This window comes from Mesocricetus auratus, unplaced genomic scaffold (genome assembly GCF_017639785.1).
Source record: "Mesocricetus auratus isolate SY011 unplaced genomic scaffold, BCM_Maur_2.0 Super-Scaffold_100041, whole genome shotgun sequence".
Lineage (NCBI taxonomy): Eukaryota > Metazoa > Chordata > Mammalia > Rodentia > Cricetidae > Mesocricetus > Mesocricetus auratus.
The window spans coordinates 7,605,406-7,627,581 of record NW_024429218.1 but is presented as its reverse complement, the minus strand read 5'-3'; the positions used below and the strand labels follow the sequence as shown (position 1 = coordinate 7,627,581).

General features: G+C 50.7%; 1 protein-coding gene across 2 annotated transcripts in view; it reads left to right on the top strand.

Moving 5' to 3' along the window:
* The first annotated feature begins 4,629 nt into the window (after positions 1-4,629).
* Gab1 (GRB2 associated binding protein 1) overlaps positions 4,630-22,176 on the top strand; it is a 110,402-nt gene continuing 92,855 nt past the window's right edge. Inside the window, exon 1 of one of the 2 annotated variants that reach the window (XM_040734787.1) lies at positions 4,630-5,005. In XM_040734787.1, coding sequence (XP_040590721.1) covers positions 4,934-5,005 — 72 coding nt within the window. In that variant the 5' untranslated portion in view covers positions 4,630-4,933. 2 annotated transcript variants of the gene reach the window in all.

Genomic DNA, 22,176 nt, shown 5'->3' with positions numbered 1-22,176 from the left:
TATGAGGAATCAGCCCTCACTGGAGAGCGAATCTGCTGGATCTGTGAAGATGGCTTCCTGGTTTCTAAGTTGTGAACTTCCATAGCTTGTAAGTCCAGGGTGACATAGTTCATTATAACGGCCTCAATGGACTGGGACACCAGGTGACATCTAGGAAGCTGATGAGACTTTGCACAAGGCCAGTCTCTGTACGCCCTGGAGGGAAGGGTAGAGTGTCCTAGTTGAGAGGGGGTGACAAGCTATAAGCAAGTTTATACATAAAAGGGGCTGGACACCACCTGCTAATCTTTAAAGAAGACTGCAGGAATTTCTTGGTGACCTGTTTCCTCATTGTAAATACGTCCTCATACTAATTGCATAAATATAATCTAAAGGTATCTTTTTTTTTTCTTTCTTTCTTTTTGGGACGGGGGTCTCCTGCGTTCCAGGCCAGCCTTGAACCCCCTTTGACCTTGAACTTCTGATCTTCCTGCACCTATCTCCCAAGTGCTAGCTAACAGTTTAGTGCTGCTGTCTGGTTCTGTGTGGCGCTGGGGATCAAACCCAGCCAGGCATCATGGACACTGGTCGAACACTTTACCAACTGGGCCACGTAGCCAGCCAGCCCACACGTGTTTCTTTCAAAGGACTCTCTGGTACCATGCACACTTCAGATCCCATCCTAGAAAGACTGAAGAGCCAACGTGGATCTGAGGTCACACACCGAACATTCCAGAGTGCTGCCACTCATCTGGCTGTGACTTGGGTGCAGAAAACAGTCCGGCTGGGTTTTGCTAAGGCTGGGCCCTTGTGAGGTATAAGCATGCCGTCGAAGCCAGACGAGAGAAGAGAGAGTGATGAGCAACGGGGAAGTCAGAGGAGCTGCACAGAATCAGAGTGCCCACTGGCCGGAGAAGCCAGAACGATGCCGTAGGGCGATGGGGAAATAAGGCAGGAGACTGTGCGTTAAGGTGGGAGGTTGGGATAACGCTGATCTACAGGGTTGGTTGTGGTGATAGGACAGTCATGTACTTTATGGAAAAGGTCTAAACTCATAAAGATCCCCAACCTGGGCCTGGTGGTGCTCATCAGTAAGTAATAGCAGCAGCGGGGGACATGGAAGAGGGGGATCAAAAGTTGAAGGTCATCCACGGTGAGGCTAGCCTGGGATTCACCAGATTCACCAGACCAGTTCAGGACAACACATGTGGGGCCCCTCCCCTCCACCTCGCCCTAAGGATTGCGGCGGGATGTCTGGCCGCCTCTGCAGTCTCACAGGGTTAATGGTGCTCTTGCTCACTCTGTCGCTGAATGTATCCTGTTCTCCCAAAGCTCCTGGCAGCCTGAGGACCCACAGACCGAGTCACCTCTGTCTCCTCAGGCAGGTGACTCCTGCTGGTCCTGTAGGGCAAAGTCTTCCAGTCAAGAGAGCTCATTCTCAGCCTACGCCCTGCCTCTCTCACGGGGTAGATGTCTCCGTCGTATGCCCGAATATTTATTTATTTTCATCAAGCACTGTTTATCAACTAAATTAAAGACGTTTGGCGCTTAATTATGTGTAATTTTTTTCCTTTCCAGAATAGATGAGGTCCTTTCACTCTATTGTATTTGCTGTGTGAACAAAACCCAGCCTAATTATATGTAATGCCGTTTCCCAGCATGCCCATTATTTACTTATTTATGCATTCGTTTTTCTTTTTTGAGACAGATTTCCACATTGCTTCAGCTTCCCAAATGCTGAAGTCAGAAGCATGTGCTGGGTGCCGGCGGATCTCTGTGAGTTTGGGGCTAGCCTGGCCTCAGAGAGCGAGTTCTGGGACAGCCAGGGCTACACAGAGAAGCCCTGTCTCGACAACTCACCCTTCAAAAGAAGGCACATAAGCCATCACACGGGCAAATCTTTAATGCACACATTCAAAGTAAGATTCGATAAAGATGTGAAAGTGGTATACAGTACAGTAAGAATCTAAACTTCTCCTGTAATAACGTGTGATATATGGAGGCATGTCTCGTGGGCTCAAACACAAATCTGAGGCAATACTTTTTAAATTATTTTTATTCGTATAGGTACTTTTGCCTAAAGTGGTAATTTGGTACGTTGCTTTGTCTGTATACCTTGTGGGTACACATGAAGACTGGAAGAGGATGTCTGATCCCCTGGGACCATGTGGGTGCTGGGGGTCACAGCAGATCCCCAGGAAGAGCAGCCCGAAACCCCGGAGCCCTAGGGCCTCACACTCTAGGGTAGGCTGATCTGGAACTCACAGCAATCCCCCTGCCTCAGTCTCCCAAGTACTGGGATTGGCGATATAAGCTGCCAAACACAGGTAAATATTTTTTTGTAAATGGAAATGGGATAATTGAAACTTATTTGAAAGAAAAAAGCCCTATCTGAACCTATCTGAAGTTCTCAAAGTAATACAAGATAGATAACACACTTTTCCATTTGAAAAGGACTTTGTGGCCAGAATGGAGGGAGCTGTCCCTTTCTCTGCATGCAGGGGCTTCTCTGCCTTATTACTAGCTCAGCTTAACACCTGCCCCCCCCCACGCCTCAGTTCCTCCCTCTATCCTGTCTTTCTTTCCCCCTGCTCTACCTGTGCAGGTCAGAGGCTGCAGGTGTGCACCACCATGCCAGGCTCAGCACTTCCTGTCTCTAGCCCACAACATTCCAAACCCAGAACTCGGCTTATTAGGAGAGTCCCAGGCTTTTCAGAAATGCTCGTTTATCTATTCATATTTTCACACAACCCTCTTTTTCCCTTCTTTCTTTCTTTCTTTCTTTCTTCCTCCCTTTCTCTCTTTTCTTTTGAGACTGGGTCTCTCTCTCTCTCTCTCTCTCTCTCTCTCTCTCTCTCTCTCTCTCTCTCTCTCTCTCTCTCTCTCTCTCTCTCTCTCTCTCTCTCTCTCTCTCTCTCTCTCTCTCTCTCTCTCTCTCTCTCTCTCTCTCTCTCTCTCTCTTCTCTCTCTCTCTCTCTCTCTCTCTCTCTCTCTCTCTCTCTCTCTCTCTCTCTCTCTCTCTCTCTCTCTCTCTCTCTCTCTCTCTCTCTCTCTCTCTCTCTCTCTCTCTCTCTCTCTCTCTCTCTCTCTCTCTCTCTCTCCCTCGTTGTCCTGAAACTCACTCTGTAGGCCACACTGGCCTTGAACTCACCGATAGACGCCTGCCCCTGCTTCCCCTCCCAAGTGCTGGGACTAAAGGCCTGGGCCACCACACCCAGGCCTTCAGCACTTTTATCTGATTATCTATGTTACCTTTTAAATTTGTTCCAGATACACCCGTAAATAAGAGCTCTACTACAGGACTGTGTCAAACTCAGCCCAGGCATAACAACTAAAAAACACAAGAAGGCAAATAGAACTGTGGTATCCAGTACGATTCTGTTAGCTGTCCAACATCCCAGGGCAGGTTTTAAGCAAATACAAAGCCAACTGGAAGAAACAAACCACGAATGAAGGTAGCGTGAGACTTTCTCACGTGTCAGAACTACATGCGGCTGAACGCTTTGTTGAGGCTACGCGATGGCACCACTGGGCAGAAAGGCTCCAGGGTCAGGCCCTAGGCGTCCTGGAGGTCCCCCTGCGTCTCCCGGTGCACAGCATGGCGCCCTCCTGGTCCTGGGGTGGCAGCCCTTCAGCCTCGCGCGCCGGGGACCTTCTTGGCTGGATTATTTTTTTCAGGCTGTCAAGTCGAGAAGAGTCCCCCGCCCCCGAAACTCCGGATCGCGAGGGTACAGCCGAGTCTAAACTCCTAGCTGACACCGGGTAGTGTCAAGATGGCAAACTCAGAAGGAGCTGGCGAGGGTGCCCGGCGCTCCCGCGCTCGTGCCAAGGTGGCGCTGCGTTCCCGGGGACCGCAGCCTCGCCCAGCGCGCGGGCCCGGGGCGGCGGGGCGGCGAGGACCCCAGCGCGCCGCTGACTACAGATCCCAGGGTGCCTCTGCCATCTCGCTCCCTCCCAGCGCCGGCCCCGCCTCCCCGGCCCTTGTTGTTTTGGCTGGAAGCGCTCCGGAGGAGTTTCAGAGAAAAGTCTGGGCAGAAGCTAGAGGCGACCGATCGTGGGAAGGGGAGGCGGAAAGGCAGGAGAAGGAGGGCCGGCCCGGGCCGCGCCTCCCCGAACCCGCCGCGCGCCCCCGGGTGGGGGAGGAGCGCAGGGGGACGGGACAGAGCGGGGGTCCCTCCCTGGAGCCGAGAGAGCTGCCCGGCGCCTCGTCCCTGCGCCGATCCCCGCCCTCGTCGGAGGCTGGAGTGCAGACCCACCCACCCTCCCGCCGCCGCCGCCGCCGCCGACTCGCGACCTCCCCGACGCCCGGCGACGCCCCGCGCCTCGCCGCCGGTGCTCGCCCGCTCCCTAGGCGGATCGGGAGTGGGACTTGCCCCTGCGTCCGCGGCCACCGGGAAGCCGCACGCCTTCCCGAGAGCCCTCCTCGGAGCGGAGGGAAGGAGGAGATCGCGCCCGGCTCACCGAAAGCGCCGGCGGGCGGGCGGGCGGAGCGGAGCGGACACCGCGCGCGCGGGCATTGTGTGCGCGCGTGCAGCGTGGGGTCCGCGGCAGGGAGCGCTCGCGGGAGGTCCTGTGTCCGTCCGTCCCCCACCCACCCAAGGGGCGGAGCGCAAGGCTTAGAGCTCCGGACTCCGGGTCCCGGCTGAGTCCCAGCTGAGCCCGACCGCGGCCGAGGCGGCGGGACGGCGCGCCTGGCGGCCAGGAGGGTGCACTGAAAGAAGGCCGGTGAGCTCTGGTTTCCCCACCCCCGGCTCCCGCTCGGGCTCTGCTTCGGCCCGCGGGGCTGCGGAAGAGAGACTCGGTCGCCGACGCAGGGCGCGCGGAGCCCGGCCGCCCCGTCGAGGGAGTCGGCGAGTCCCTCCGGTTCGTGCGTGCCCGCCGGTGCCCGGAGCGCGGCCACTGTCGCCACCGACCCCCTCCGGTGCCTGGCCCTCGAGCCCTCGCGGCGTGCACCATGAGCGGCGGCGAAGTGGTCTGCTCGGGATGGCTCCGCAAGTCCCCCCCGGAGAAGAAGTTGAAGCGTTATGTAAGTACGGGTCAGGGCGCCGCCGGCCACGGCGGCAGCAGCCCGCTCGCCCAGCTCTTCCACGAATCCCGCCCTCCTCTTCCTCGGTCCCTCTCTCGGCCAGCTGGCCTCGGACCGGGTGCGGTCCTCCCGCACCCTGGCGTCCACTTGGCGCGGCCAAACTTTCTCCCTCCATGTTGCAGACCAGCCTCCCCTGCAGGCCTCGTCGCCCCTTAGCGGGGCCCAGGCTGGAGCCTGGCTGCATACTTTTCGTTGTTGTTAACTCCCTTTAGCGAGGGTGGGGTGAAAACGTGAAGAAAGAGACTCCTTTTATTGTTGTTTTCTGTATCTGATTTCACACGGAGCTGTTACGTCTCCCCGCACCGAGGGGTAGGAGTGATTATCATCAGTTCCCCCTTGGGTCCGCGCCTCTAGGAGGTGGTGGGAAGCGGATCGTGGACGCGAGAAGTGGATCGTGTAGGCAAACTTCTCAAAAGCATTCGCGCCAGGGAAAGCGTGGGGGGCGGCGGGGGGAGTTCTTAACGCGCCCTACCGTCTGCTTAGCAGGGTTCACATTTTCGCGGTTTTGCTTTGAGGGACACTGGAGTTTGGCCCGAGAACGCTGGCGATTTGATGCGACCGGAGGGCGCTGGGGAGAGCCTGGTGGCTAATGTTTGGGCTCCTCCGACGCGCTTGTTGAGCCCCGCAGGAGGGGACAGCTGAAGGCAGCAGGGATTTCTGGGTGTTGTGATTCTTTTCCAGGGCACCAGAACGGCTTAAATGGTATTTGCGTAATTGATTCAAGATGCTGATTGTGGGTTAAACTGTGTTCGCTGTCAGGAAAACTGTATCTCGAAGGAACCTACACTACTGCGGCGGAAATCTGTATCCTGCTCAGGAGTCTGGGATCTTAAATCTTACTCCAGATCGACTAATTTTACGATGCCTCCCTGCCAGCGAAGAAATGACACTTTGTCCTGGCAGCTGAAACAAATGTTTATCGAGTAAACGTGTTTTCCTAAAGCAAAACATACAGTGTACCGCCCCCACCCCTCTTAAGTAGAGTTCACTACCGGTTTTGATAGGACCTGTTTCTGGTTGAGGGGAATCTTCACCGAGTACCCACCACAAGCTAATCAATCCGGATTACTCACTGCTTGCTTGCATGAAACGGGCAGTGTTTAATCTCACAGAGCTCACCGTCACGTTCCCGGTTTACTTTCTGCTAGAATATATTACAGACAAGCAATTTTATTGAAAGATGCGATTCGTTAAATTGCCAGAGGAACCCCAAAGATGTCTCTCCATCTGTCACAGTTTCCCTGGATCTCTTGGTAAAGATGGCAACTTGATTCCAGACATTTTAGAGCGGTGGTGGTGGTGACTTCAGAACTAGTTGTAAAGGGACTAATGTGTGTGAAAGAGGCGGCTGGGGAGATGTAGATGCCAGGCTGGAGAAGGCACTGCTTCGGAAAGATGGCTTTGGGATGCTTGGGGGGAACTGGAGTACATTTGCTTCTAGGTAGTGGGATCTCAGCACACGCCTTCCCGTTAGTTTGTGGCTCACTCGTGGCGCTGAACTCTGTGGAAGCACAGAAGGGGGAAAGCCTTGCGGGAAGAAAATCAGCAAATGATCCTAACAGAGGCCAAATAAAATAAAATATGGTGGTATATGCCCGTAACACCCAGCACTTGGGAGGCAGAAATGGGAGGACCAAGGCCAGCTTGGTCTACATAGCAGATTCTAGGCTAGCAAGGGCTGTATCTCAAAAACAAAGTCACAAAAACAAAATAAAGCCTGCTGCTAATACAAGCATTAATGATAGACACATAGATTACAATAGACAGACGTGTGTGGGAGAACATATACGTGTGTGATTATGTATGTTTACGTGCCTCATCTGTGGACGACAGCAATTTTCTCCCATCGGAGTGGGCCGCTCAGGGTGACGTGGCCATGGACTACAGCAGTTTGCTAGATGTGGGCTTGGGTCACGCAGTCATTTCAGACTGTGCTTTCTGTGAGTTGACTATCAGCTGAGGTCTCCAGAAGCACCCGTCAGATGCAGGGTGCTGAAGAGCAAGACCCAGCCTTTGCTCTTAGAAACTTTTAAAAAGTTTTGGGAGCAACAAAGTCAATGTGTGTGGAGAAAGGTTTTTATTGATGCCTTCACGAGACGTTTTTCAGTGAGCAGAAGGGTGTGGGGGGAGGCCAAGGATTTTCTTGTTTGCTGGAAAACTAGCGCTCTCTCTCTCTCTCTTTCTCTGTGTGTGTGTGCACGCGCACAGGTGTGTGTGTCTGTGCACAGGTGTGTGTGCATGCATGTGTGTGTGTGTGTGTGTGTGTTACATGCCTGCATGCATGTGGTAGCCAGAGGTCAACCTCAGGTGTGTCATTCCTTACGAGCCATCCCCCTGTGTTTTTTCTCAAAGTGTCTCCCTTGGACTAGGGACTTACTGACTAGGATCAGCTGGCCGGTTAGTGAAATGCAGGCGTCCGTCCTTCTGTGTCCAGCCCTCGGGTGTTGGAGTTACAAGGTGCAGTATAGTGCTTGGCTTTTACAAGGGGGCCGGGGGTTGAACTGAGTTCCCTGTGCTTCTGTGTGTGTGTGTGTGCGCGCGCACATGCGCACAGGTCTGTGTGTCTGTGCACAGGTGTGTGTGTGTCTGCACAGGAGTGTGTGTGTGCACAGGTCTGTGTGTCTGTGCACAGGTGTGTGTGTGTCTGTGTACAGGTGTGTGTGTGCACACGTCTGTGTGTCTGCACAGGTGTATGTGTATGTGTGTGTGTCTGCACAGGTGTGTGTGTGTGCACAGGTCTGTGTGTCTGTGCACAGGTGTATGTGTATGTGTGTGTGTCTGCACAGGGGTGTGTGTGCACAGGTCTGTGTGTCTGTGCACAGGTGTGTGTATGTGTGTGTCTGTGCACAGGTGTGTGTGTATGTGTGTGTGTCTGTGCACAGGTGTGTGTGTCTGTGCACAGGTCTGTGTGTGCACAGGTGTGTGTGTCTGTGCACAGGTGTGTGTGTGCACAGGTCTGTGTGTGTGCACAGGTGTGTGTGTGTGTGTGTGTGTGCTCACTCTCCCCAGCTGACTGGTGTTTCCTTTGCACATTAGTGAGTAGGTGAGGATGGCCCAGGATGACAGGAGACAGGTGACTGCCAAGAAGAGGACACGGAGGACTGCCAAGTGGTTAGTCCCCAGAAGATTCGACATCCTCCAATTATCAAACCTTTGGCTTTGTTTTTGAAAAAGTGGTTTTGACCAGGGAGGATGGAGGCAATGTACACATGCGGTTTTTTGGTTTTTTGTTTTTCTATTCTTTTTCTCTTTGGTGAAAATAATCCTGCAAAGCAGGTCTAAAGACTGATTGAAAATGGTTTTTAACTTTTCAGTTTCTTGTGTGTGTATTTTGGGGGTGGAACCCAAGGCCCTGAAGCCTTCACACAGCAGTAACAAGTGCTCTGCCGCCCAGCTATCTCTAACCTCCTTGGTTTTGTTTTGTTTTGAAGACAGGATCTCACTGTGTAGCCAGGGCTGGTCTGGAGCCCAATTATGCAGATCACGCTGGCCTCAAACTCAGAGCTCTGTCAAGTACTGGGATGACAGATACATCACCACACCTGGCGGTGGAGGTCAGAGGACACTTGTGGGAGTCTGTTCTCTCCTGCCCCCATGGGGGTCCTGAGTTTTAAACTCAGGCTGAGAGGCGTAGGGACTAGTGCCTTCCTTAACCCGTCTTTCTGCCTGATAACGGTTTTAATGAGCAGATTCACCACGAAAGGCTTGTCTGGGAGGCTTGCACTGTAATTATTAAATGAGACTTCTCTGTGCACCGTGGTTCTGCTGCTGCCTGTGACACTCTGATGCTTGCCTCACTGTTAGCAGCACATAGAGGAGTAACTCAAACACTGATTGACATGACTGTCAAGGTCCTTTAGGGCCAGGGGGGTTGTCTCGTCTCCGTGGATATGAGAACCGGAGCTCTGATCCCCAGAACTCTTGTGAAAAGCAGGACAGATACAGTGGCAGTCTGTAATTCCAGCCGAAGGAACTAGACACGTACCGAGGGCCAGCCGCATGGCTAGATTAGCTGGAATTAGCGAGTTGCCACGTTGACGACAGTGCCTCCTTCAATAGATGAAGTAGAGAGCAGTTGGGAAAGGTGTCTGATCTCATCTGTGGGCCTGCACGCGTATTCACACGCATGCAGCTGTACATCCGTGTGTGACACCCCCACACACGCATGCATGCCACGTGCACATGCAGAGCTAAGTTACGTTCGGTGCTCATCTGGTAGAGGAACTTTCCGTGGACTTCTGAGAGAGAAAGCGGCATGAGGCAGAGGAAGACTCCTGAGTCTTTACTCATTTCAGTCTTTTCTAGGCAGAACGGTGCCTGCCTTTTTTGCGTGGCTTGCTCTCTGGCTTCTTTTCAACATCTGTTTGCAGTGGTGCCGAGCGTCCCATGCTCGCTCAGTTTTGCTGAGCGGTGCCCAGAGCCTGGTTGCCAGAGTTATAGAAATGAGTGGACTCACTGCTCAGATTCCTTATTGACGGTTAGATTGACAGGGCTGGGAGGTAGCTCGGCCTTGCCTACTGTACAGGAAATCCTGTGTTTGATCCCCAGCACTTCTGAGCCAGCCACACCGTCTCAAGCCAGTAATCCCAGCGCTTGGAGGTGGAAGCAGGGAGATCCAAAGTTCAAACTCCTTCTTGGCTGGGGGAGATGGCTCCTCGGATAAGAGCACGCCGATCACCTGAGTTTGATCCTTGCAAGGAGAGGATTGGCTCTTGAAAGTTGTCCTCTGACCTCAACCCAAGGTCTATATTGGGGGCGCGCGCTCGTGTGCGCGCACACGCGCACACACACACACACACACACCTAATAAAAAATAAAATACCAAGGCAATGCATCCAAAACAAACAAACAAACAAACACACAAACAAATGTCTTAGCGGCTGTCTAAGCATTTGGAGCTAAAATGTGGTGATACAGTACATGTAGTACATGTGTGTAACATGTAATGATCAGGGCAAGGTAGTCAGACTTCCTATCTGCCTAAACATTTAATCTTTGTGTCTGTGCTGGCAGCCATTGGACATTTCTCCTGATAAACATTTTTTAAATTTTTTGTTTTGTTTCTGTTATTCTTTTTTTCCTAATATTTTATAAAACATGCATTTTAAGGTGTTCAGATCCATAAGGATTTACTTTTAAAAGTACCAGTGGGGATTACAATATCCGGAGTGCACGTTACACATACTTGAAAAAACGTCAAAGAATAAACCCAATAAAAGGAATAAAAGGCTGTTTTTTTTTTAACGTTGGTGGAATTTTCAGTCAGATTTGAAATTTTCATAGACATAGATGTAAATGAGTTAATAAAGGCTCGCCTCAAGCCAGCTGGCACTCACCATCTCTCTGCAGGGGAGCTTCCCTGTGGCCTGCCTCCAGTCTGGACACACAGCCGGCTGTCAGCTCCGGGCAGGTGTCAGCATGAGCAGGTGGTCGGTGGTCTAAGAACCTGCCCGAGAAGCCAGAGCAAGGTGGCCTGTTAGCAGACAGCCCTGGAGCAAGGCCTCAGCCAGCTCTTGGGTGGCTGATCTGTCACCCAGCTTGAGCTCTATCTGCTGCAGCTGTCAATTAACAGGGCAGTTTTTTTGTCTGGACTTTGGAAACACACCCCCAGTCCTGGAAATGAGCCTAGAAACAGAAGTAACCTCCCTCACTGGGTGGGCACCTGACATCTGCCGTGGAGGAGGGACGCCTCTGCAGCATCCCCTTGGCCCAAGGGTAACAGGGCAACGTGTGCTAAAAGCCGGTGGTCTACTCCCCTGGCCTTCCTTCCATTGAAGTCCTACGGCTTCTCTGCTGGAGGATGCTTTTCCTTGTTACCCTCGTGTTACCGAACGTTCCCTTTGAGCCCTGCTGTCTCCACGCCACCTTTTGGAGTGTGGCGGGGCCGTTGTCTAGTAACACAGGGCTTTAACTGTGTCCACTCACATTAAGATGCTTTCGTTGTGCCTGGGCAGAAAGAATGGTAAGTTGTATAAGGTTGCCCCTACCTCCACCTCCAGTCCCTCTAGGCTTGCTGGGTCCCTGAGTAACCATTGTTACCTTTTGGGGGTTCAGAATGACTATTTGGAAGCTGTGTCGTGTGGTAGTTTCATTGACATTTTTGCACCCCCAAACTGGCGCCTTCTTTTCCTTCTAAAATTGTGGAACCAAAACCAAGATGCAGGCGCTCACAAGATTGCGACAACAACATTTAACCCTGCCAGTAACAGAATCGGGAAGTGAATTTAGAAACTTTTCAACTCTTGGGATTGGGAAAGTTATAGATACTGACTTAAAAAAAAAATGGAGGCGGGATAGACTAATGAAGTTCGGGAATATTCGGTTCTGTTCCGGGAATGGGCGGAGATTTCGTGGGACATCCAGGTGCCACTTTTCTTTGTTCATTTTATGGTTCCTTCCAGTGTCAACGTGGCTGCTATAAACTGTGCTGACACCGGGGGTGTGTCATTTGCCGTGCAGATGGGATTATAATAGAGCTAGAGGCCATCTGGTGGTCTCCTTCCCAGCCGGCTTAGATCCAAGCAGCTTCCAGCTCGCTAGCCCACCTCAAGAGGAGCTTCTGGCTTCTGGACACCGTGTTCTTGAAGATAAAAAAGATTGGGGTGGGGTAGAGGGTCAGCTAAATTGCCTAGGCATCTGCCAGGACCACAGATTTAGAGTCCTGCTGGATATTAAAAGATCCCTTTTGGCCTGGGGATGTGGCGTAGCTGGGTGATCGCTTGCCCACAGGCATGTGTGACGGATGAAGGCCCAGGTCAGTGTCCAGCCCTGCCTAACGCTGGGCATGGTGGAGCACACCGACAATCCCTGCATTTGGAGGCAGAAGGCTCAGAAGTTCAAGGTCAACTCTAGCTATGTAGTTTGAGGCCAGCCTTTTAGAAAAAGAGGCCTCGTTTCTTGTAGACGTTTTACCTTTGATCAGGGGGGTGTTCGGCTCAGACATGCAGCACCTGGGAGGCAGAGGGAGGAGGAGTCTCAGACTCCTCAGCAAGGCAGCATCTGGGGATAGCGATCTGACGCGAAGCCCCGAGGGTGTCAGTGCGGAGCGAGGGAACTCAGGCTGAGTGTGGCCTCCCCCCTGACCCTCGACTTTCTGATCGTGTTTCCTTATGGGGAGGTGGGGCAGTAAGAGCTCCAGCCGGAGCACCCTCTTAGACACGTCAGAGGGAAGACAGGGAGCCGCTTGTGAGGCCCCTCTGCTCCTCTCTGGTGGCTGCGGGGACATGAGGGTCCTCTGTGGCCTCCCCAGTGGCGCAGTGCAGAATGCTCACGGACAGTTGCAGGGCTCGTGTGCAGGACCACACGCGCAGGCAGGCGGTACTCAGGGTAGAAGCCACACGGCTCATCTTGCTGGTTGAATAACTAAACAGGTGTTTCGGGAGCTTTGGTCCCGGGCCTTGTGTGGAATGCAGTGGAGACATCTGTCCACTCCCTGCCTGTGAGGAGTTTCTAATCTGTGAAAACAGGTTATAGACGCATGAACATTAAATAGCTTGACTAAGAGATTGGCTGCGGAGCCATCTGTGATGACTTGCCAGACGAGGGCCACGGGCCATGCTTGCCTCAGACTGAGATCTGAGCAGGAAGAAGACGGCCGAGGAACGCAGGCCACTAGAGCTTCAGGCCTGTCCAGGAAGAATGGTGCTACCCCCAGCCTTAACAGAATCCTCAGGGAAGGGTGGCTTTCAGTGAAGAAAGAGGACATTGAAGTGACAAGAAGTGCTTCACAACGCTCCATGCCTGCAGTTGGGATGCCAGCTTAGCTCCTCACTGGGGAAGTTTGCTTCTGTGGTGACCTGAGCAGGCTCCTGTGGGCACCTAACCCCCGCGTTGTCTGCAACCAAGAAGAGAGAAACTCAGCAACCTGCATGGTCACCTGGTCTTATTAAGACTCCAGGGGACCTGTGTTACTTAGGATTTCTTTATGTCTGTCCTGAGCTAAGTTATAGTTCGCCCTGGCAAGCCTTCAGCTTGCAGGGGAGAGGGAGCGCGCTCGGCTGGGGGAGGAATAAGAGAGCCTTTGACTCTAGCAGAGCCTGAACTTGGACTCTGGGAGCCGGTCTTAGCCCAGCTGTGTGAGTGCCAGCCAGGCCGGAGGGGTGAGATCACATGACTCTTCTGACTGTTGATGGGGGCGGGGTCCTCTCGTTTCCCATTCCCTGCATTGGCATGGCTCATGGCTACCCAGCCAGAGCTCCCTCTGAATCTGCCATTTGAACTGGGGGGGAATGTCACGTTCGTGAGACTCCTTTTACCTGGGTCCCCGTGCCCACTAATTACAGAAAACTTAGAATCACGAGGCTCTTTCTCCTCTCGGACCATGGCACAAATAAAATTAGTATTCTTTAGATCACCAAGGGGAAAGTGGTCCCTTGTGATGTGGATTTCCACATTTGTTAAACATGTAGACCTTTCCACTGCTAACTCGGGGTGAGGTGTGGTAGTGGTTCGGGTCTTTCGTCAATTGTAGGCAACATTTAGAACTGTAGAACCGTTGGGGGAAAAATCATCTCAGGAACTAGAATTTTTTGATGGACCATTCTGGACTCTTATGCATGGGCCCCTTAAATAATAAAAGGGTTCCTGAACCGGGAGAAAGTGCGTTTATGTTTTAGGCAATTCTTTTATCTATCTAGAGTGGGAAGAATCTCCCTATTTGAAAATTTCTCATTTCCAAATGCATAGCAAAGTGGTAACCTACTGACTTTGGCCTTCCTGCAGCATTGTGGAAGGCAGGGCCGTGAGTGCATATTTGGTCCTTATCTCTGTTACTCTAGCTCTTGAAGCTTACTGATTGCACCTTGTAGCCGCCAAGTCCTGTCCTGCACTATTATCTGGGACAAAAATTTTCCATGTGGTTTGCCTTGGCCGCGCTGCTGTAGGCACTGTGGAAGTGTAACTTGTAAAGGAGAGAGCTGCTGGAAGGGATAACGTGAGTTATTTAATGCTTTCCTACGGTTTAAGTCGTCCTTGCCTTGGCATGTTTTCCAGAAATGTTTGTCGTTTGTCTAAACTAAGTCGCCTTTCATTTTATATACTAGAAAGAATGCTGCATTTACTAGCAGTTTTTTTTCTTATTCTGCTCTCTCCCTCTCCCTCCCCTCCTTTCTCCCTCCTTCCTTCTTGCTTTGAATTCCTACTTGGCCTTGGTAAATGTCTGCTCTAAAAAACAACATCCTAAAAGGGAGGTGGGAACCAAATTGCCACATTGTTTTTTGAGTTGAAAACAACACACAGAAGTCTAAACATTTCTTTTCAATGTAAACAAATCTCCCCTCATTTTTTTTAAGGAAGAAAATGCTAAGCTTTGCTTTAAGCATACTGTCAAGTGTGTTTCCCTCCCTGTCATTTATTTATTTTCTTCTGCTTTGACTTGGGCGGCTTGAGTCCAGTTTTAGACAGTCTTCTCAAGAGGAAGGACAGACAGCACGTGGATAATAACAAGGAGGTCTGACCACTCTGAAGAAAAGGGGAGAAAATATCAAAAAGCAAATAAGGTTTTAGTGCTGACTTTCATAACACTGGGTTAAGTTGAATTCATCTGATCATCAGATCACTACATGAAATAAGCAGATAGATATAGTTTTGTTGATTTAAAAAGTCCTCTGACTGACTTATTTAATTTTGCATGGGTGAGTGTTTGCTGGAATGCATGCCTGGACCATCACCACATGCATGCCCGGTGCTGGTCGAGTCAGAAGGACTCAGACCCCACGGCGCTGGAGTTATTGGTAGCTGTGAGCCGAGCCGCTGTGCGGGTGCTGGGACGGAACCCGGGACCTCCCCTCCTCGGGAACCGTTGAAGGCCTGAGGTGTTGAGCCACCTCTCTAGCCCAGGGAAGCGTGATTTTAGTAAGGAGACCTGTTTTCTCTGGCGTGTACCACGGCATTGGGAATTGTGAGAGCATGGCGTATTGTTGCTGTGGTTTCTGCTGTACTTAACGCACGGGCTTGCCTGTTGCTGTAAAATTGTCTTTGCTAACTTTCACAATTCAGAGGAGAATAAGTCTTTCTCTGTTCCTGGAGTAGTGGTGGTGTTCTGCTCAGCAGGCAACTTGCTTGCCTCGCCCTCCCTGAGAGCTTTAGTTACAAGCACACTGGGAAATGTGGTTGGGCCACTTCGGACTGCAGGACTCCGCCCAGCAATGACTACCTGATGAAAGAATTAAAATGCCTGCTGTCTTCTCAGCTCCAGTCTGTAGCTCAGCCCAGTGCTCTGGCCAGAGTCTAGCAGCCAAGATTTGACCGCTGCTGGTTGGCAAGGTGCCACTTGATCTTCAGTGGAGAAGCACTGTAATATCAGTGTGGGGCGAGGGCTTGCTAAGGTGCCACCTTCCGTAACTTGAATTCTGATGGTGGTGTAGGGCTTGATGAGGAATGGTAGGAGGTAATATTTGAACCCCCAGTCTCTGTGGTTATAATCGAACTGACAAGATGGTTCTCCATGATCATTTGAGGTTTAGATGGTTTTGAGAGAAAGTGAAAGGAAGAGCCGAGCATTGGAGAAGGGGGTTCATTGGAGAAGGGGGTTCATTGGAGAAGGGGGTTCATTGGAGAAGGGGTTCATTGGAGAAGGGGGTTCATTGGAGAAGGGGGTTCATTGGAGAAGGGGGTTCATTGGAGAAGGGGGTTCATTGGAGAAGGGGGTTCATTGGAGAAGAGGGGTTCATTGGAGAAGAGGGGTTCATTGGAGAAGGGGGGTTCGCGCTAATGGTACTGTTATGTACAAGCCTTCACTAGGTATATAAGTCGTTTGCCCCCCCCCCAGGCAGGGGCCGGAATCAAATGAGAGAGTAGTGTTCTCCTTTCTTTTTCTGTAATCCATCAGGTAGTCAGGGGTCAGAGTTCTCGGTGTGCAGCGCTCCGGGCAGGGACAGCAAGCCCACTGCATTTTTCAGGACAGTTTTCATTCCGACCCACAGTATGTGTACATGTTAAAGAAAAGTGTGTATTTGTCTCAAAGAATCGTAGCTTCATTTATTGTTCTTTGGTGTTTGTGGCAGGATATTAATTCCCAGAGGGCAGAGGGCATCTGCACGTTGTCTAAAATGTGGGACCTCGTGCAATCTCTTGAACAGTATAGCCAAACAACTGCATTTTTGAGTCCAGAGTTATAAATCACCTTTTGTCTAGTGTCTCCTCAACTTTTCTAATTCCTTCCTTGATGAAGATGTGTTCAGTGTCCTCTGGCTTTTCGTTTGCACAGCAAAAACACGAACTGTGTTGAGTGTTCTATTTCCAGTTGTCCACATCTCCTTCCCTGTGGAGAAGAGCCCAACCCCTTCATTTTACAGGGGATGAAAATGAGCCTCGGGGAGGATGGTCAGTTCGTCCAAGGTCGTGCATTGTAGCCAGCTGATCCACCGGGGTCAGATAGGTCATGGCTCAGGGCAGAGCCTCGCGCCACCACGTGAGTGCAGGCGATAAGCAAGGCACAGCGAAGACTTTAAAAGGCGAGGCCAAGGGGACACTGCTGTCACCTTCAAGAGTTGGTCTGCTAGTAGAGGACATGGGATGTGCTCACACTCAGCACCCTCTGATGGCATAGGAGATGGGGCTCTCACCCGAATTCAGCAAAGAGACATTGGTCCAGGAATTCAGAAGGCTTCGTTAAAAAGGGACCACTTCTTGAGAGCTTAGGTAAGGACAGTTCCATTTTCGAAGGTGGTGGCACGGATGGAGGACGCTGTTTGCACCTCTCCCTTTCCTTGGCTACCCCTGAGTTATATAGACGTAGCTGCAGCCCTCACCTGCCACTCAGGATGGTAACGGAAGGCAGCCTGAGCCCTCCATGGTCCTTACTAGAAAACCGTTTCCACCGGCTTCTACCGGTCAGCCCCTTGTTGCCAAGCCTAGGCGTGAACTGTGGTTCTTTCTTGAAAGTCTTGGGTGTCCCTTCCTATGCCTTTCTGACACAGGCTGGAGTTCCTAAGAGCGCCGGTCTGGCTTTTCTTCTGCTGTGAGGCTGTGAACTCCTTGAAAGTTTAAAAGCCTTGCACTCAGGGAGGTCAGCTGGGCCGGCTTTAAAGAAAGACACCTGCCACCAAGTGTGATGACCCAAGTTCCATCCCCAGGACCAACCTGGTAGAAGAAGAGATCCAGAGAACCAACGCTTCCAAGTTTTTCTCTGATTGTCTCATGCGTCGTGTGGCAGACACACGCTCACAGACATAATGCTTTGTTTTGTTTTTGTTTTTTCGAGACAGGGTTTCTCTGTGGCTTTGGAGGCTGTCCTGGAACTCGCTCTTGTAGACCAGGCTGGTCTCGAACTCACAGAGATCCGCCTGCCTCTGCCTCCCGAGTGCTGGGATTAAAGGCGTGGGCCACCAACGCCCGGCTCATAGTGTTTAAAGGATAAAAAGCGCTGGCTCTCAGTTTCGGAAGAATATTTAGAAATTCACAAGTGTTGTAACTTGTATGGTTTCTGACCTGTAAAGCCCATCTGCGGATCTCGATGCAAAGTTAAATGCACTCAGGTTTTCTGCTGGTGAGCTGAGATCCTCTTGGCCCATTCCATTGGTCAGACTGCTTAGATGGTCTGCTGAAGTGTCAAGTGCCCATGCCAGCATCTCACGCTTCAGGCCTGGTCTCCCCGAGTGCCCGTGCCAGCATCTCATGCTTCAGGCCTGGTCTCCCCGAGTGCCCGTGCCAGCATCTCACGCACGCTTCAGGCCTGGTCTCCCTGCTGCGTCCCCAGTGGACAGCACCACTACCCTCTCGCAGTGGCTTGCGGACACAGGTTTCCTCAATCTGTACACAGTGACCAGAACAAACCCTGTCACTTAACACCTCAGTAGCTCCTGACCGCTGGCCCTCGGCTGACTTTCTTCTGGAAGGCTGCGGCCGCTAACTGGCCTCGGCATCCAGTCTCTCAGAGGTCTCTTTGTGAAGGCAGCTAGGCAACTTTCCTGAAGCAGAAATCTAACGACGCCATCGCCCTGGAGTGAGCTTGTTGGCTCTGCTGCGTTCCTTCGCTGTTGGTAATACCCAGGCCTCTCCTCTTGGCTCACCAGGCTTCATCATGAGGCATTACCACATCCATCCTGGAGGCTTGTTGCAGCCTCTGCTGCAGCTTTGCCGGACTTTTGTGTTCCCAGTTGTCCCCAGGACCTGTCATTCTGTATTTTTGCACGTACTCTGGCCCCTGCTTGAATTCTTGACTTTTCTTCATCTATCTCTGCTACTGTGCAGAACTTCTTCTCACTCTTGTTCTCCTCTCTGTCAGCCTCCCCTGGACTCCGTCACCAGCACAGACAGACACACCGTGCAAGACTGCTGTGTCTTCCGCATACCTCTGGCTGCACTTGGATTTGCTTACATGGCTGTTCATTTTCCCGTAGGTTGTGTGTGGTATTGGTGGGTAGCGTACATTGTGACATCTGTAAGCCCCAGGCCCCTTTACTCTCATGGAACCCTCCCGCCCCCACCCCCCAACCCCCCCCCACCTCCCCCCCCACCCCCCGTGTAAAATGTAAAACCAGGTGTAGTGGCATGGATTTGTACTCTCCCGGCACTCGGGTGGCTGAGACGAGGTGATTTCACGCTGGAAAGCAGCGTGGGATTACAGAATGAGTTCCAGGTTGGCCAAGGATGCATAGTGAAGCCCTGTGTCAACAAACCAAAACCAAACAGAAAGTGGGAAATTAGGTAAGGGTGTGTCTTAGTTAGGTTTCTGCTGTTGTGAAGAGACACCAGGACCCCAACACTTTTTTAAGAAATAACTTTTTTTATTTTATGTGCATCGGTGTTTTTCCTGCACATATGTCTGTGTGAGGGTGTCAGATCTTGTGGTTATAGACAGTTGTTGTCTGCCATGTGGGTGCTGGGTATTGAACCCAGGTCCTCCGGAAGAGCAGTCGGTGCTCTTACCCGCTGAGTCATCTCTCCAGGCCTGACCCCCGGCAACTCTTACAAAGGAAAATGTTTAATTAGGGCTGGCTTACAGTTCAGAGGCTCAGTTCATCATGGTGAGAAACTAGGCAGCATGCAGGCAGACATGGCACTGGAGCTGAGAGTCCTTACCTTTGGATCCAAAGGAAGTGAGCTGAGACACTGGGTGGTATCTTGAGCATATGAGACCTCAAAGCCCACCCCCACAGTGACACACTTCCTCCAACAGGACCATACCTACGCCATCAAGGCCACACCTCCTAATAATGCCACTCCCATTGGGGGCCATTTTCCTTCAAACCACCACAGGGTGTTTGCCTAAAGTCTGAAGAGCTCAGTTTGATCCTTGTAGTATATGATGGATAGGGAGAACCAACTCTTGCAATTGCAAGAAAATAAAAATGTATGTATGTACATACGCACATACACACATAGGGACAGAGTAAACAAAAATACATTTTGCAATATAAATATATTCTAAGCTGTATTTATTAAGGTGTCGTGGTTCCCAGTATTGTCCCATTTGTATGAATGGGCTCATCAACTGTTGAATGGACAGAAATACTTTATAGATAAAGTCAACAGAATGTGTCAGCGGATGGATCATGACAGAGGCAAGAAGATCACTCAGCTCTTCCGTTATGTGGCCCTTTGGTAATCGTCCAGGTGGTAGTTCACAAGCAGTCCTAAGAAGCCATTGTTTAGTCCCTGGGAATAGAATAATTCTCAGAAAATTAGAAGGATACACTTAAAAACGTATATAGTCACTACCTTATATGTGTTTAAGAGCAAGAATCATTGAGATTTTTATGATTTCAGAAATAGGTCCCACGAGCTGGCTTACGTATTTACTAGCATATTTCTCCAGATGTTTCTGCATAGAGAGGTCAGTGTTGTGTGGGGTTGGGGGGCAGTTTTGCCCAGTCACGGGGCATTTGGCTGTGTGAAGACAGACCTCTCTTGCAGCATTTGTGGCATCAGGATGACCTCCTGTGTTGCCCAGCCCAGCCACACGGCAACCCATTGCCTGGCCCTGGCTATCAGTGTGCCATGGTGAGCAGCTCCTGTAGAGAAACCCTCTAAGGCTTTGTTCTCACCCCCTCGTTATCTGTTGGGCTTATTTCCCGGAACTCCACTCGAAGCTTCCATTCGGATGCAGGATTCGTTGTATCCCCGGAGCCACAACATTTCTTCACTTTGGTCAAGTTGACATATACGTGGCTGAATTTTGAACACTACAGGTTGGGAAAGACGTTATGTTCGAGGCAGAACCTCTGTCCAAAGAGCTGTTGTCCTTCAAATCACAACCCAAATCCTCACTTTGCCTCACTCTCCTAGCTAGGGAGACCTATTGCTGTCTGGGGGTGGGGGGATGGAGGGTGGGGGAGTGCTGAGTCATTTATCCATGCTTTTTATTACCTCTTGGCTGGAAGATCACCAGTCATTGTTCATAAGCCGCCCAGCTTGTTTACTTTTTATAAATTACATGTAATCAAGCCCTCTTGCAGGTCTGGCTACTGTAATTGGCAGTTGCCACAGAGCCGGGCCAACGAGTCTGCGATTGTGCTGATGTCTTTTGTTGGGTGCAGGCTCTACCCGCCAAGCTTTCTTGTCCCTTTCACCTGTATATTAAATGGAAGGCAAAGAGACCCGGCGTAGGTTCTCAGATGTCATGAGATTCCCTAGTTAGGACCTGGTAGAGTCCTTGCCCTTTAGTTTGGAAAAATGAAAGGTTTGAGGTAGTGGTCCTCACAATTTCCATGTTCTTGATGTCCCCTGTGTCACTTTTAAGGCAAGGCCTTGCCTGTTTTCATTTTCCTCCCCCATCTGATGACTTTAGTAAGTATAGGTAAGTCCAGAAGCTTTTTAAAAACTAAAGAAAGAGCCAGGCATTGGTGGCGCACACCTTTAATCCCAGCACTGGGGAGGCAGAGGCAGGCGGATCTCTGTGAGTTCGAGGCCAGCCTGGTCTACAGAGTGAGTTCCAGGACAGCCTCCAAAACAATACAGAGAAACCCTGTCTTGAGAAACCAAAATAACAAAAACAAAAAACAAAAGAAAGAAAAAAACCAGGTCTCGTGCTGGAGAGAAGACTCAGCAGGACACGTCCTTGCTGCTCTTCCAGAAGGCCTGGGCTTGTTTCCAGCACCCACATCGGGCGGCTCAGCTCCAGGAGAGCTGATTACATGACACATGTGTCATATACATACACAGACATGGACACACATACACACAGATAGAAAAAGGAATCTTTTTTACAGAAGCAAATGTTCCGATATTTTGTATTTATCTGTGGGGTTTGTAGATATGCATGTTTGCATATGTGCACATGTGTGTGTCATGTACAAATGGAAGATAGAGGTCTGTGCTGAGGCCTTCACTTTCTGTTCCCCTCATTTGTTTTTGTTTGTTTTGTTGTTGTTGTTTTTGGTTTTTTTGAGGTAGGACCTCTCACTAACCCTGAATTCACTAATTGTTTACACTGGCTGGTCTCTTGGGCCCAGGAATCCCCCTGCTCTGGTTTCCTAGCATTACAGTTACAGGTGTACACTGCACACCTGGATTTTTGATTCATTTATTTTATGTGGCTGTGGAGATCTGAACTCAGGTCCTCCGTAGTAAGCACATCACAGCTGAGTCGCCTCTCCAGCCCTAGAATCCCACAGTGAAAAATCTGATCAACCCTCACGGTTTGATGGAGGTGGGCCTCAGATAATTTAGAGAAAGGCTGATCTTGGTGCAAAGGGAAAAAGAACAAAGAAATCTAATGAAAGGAAATATTTACATTGGAATAGAAAAGTAGAATCAACGCTCAGAGTTCCTTTTTTCTTTGAGATGAGGGGAATATAGGACTCTTGGAAATACAGGTGTTCAGTTTTGCCGTTTTTAAATTTTATTTCCTGGTTGTGATTGACACCAACTTATCCCTTCATAAGGATATACTTAGAAGATGACAAAACTAAAAGAGTTTTCAGAATGGTTAGACTATTAAAAAGTGCCTAGGTATTACTAAGTCCTCAAAAGATGTCGAGTCAGAGAAGGTATTAAGTTGACATCCATTAGACAAGATTGTGTATCCATTCAAAAGAGGATCCAGACTTCGTGGCTGGCTTAGAGATGAGGAGGAAAGATGAAGAGGGATTAGTTCTTCACCACAGTACTGGTTATACTGGTTATAGGATCTGAAAGAGTATTATTAAAGTCAAATTTCCTGGAATCCT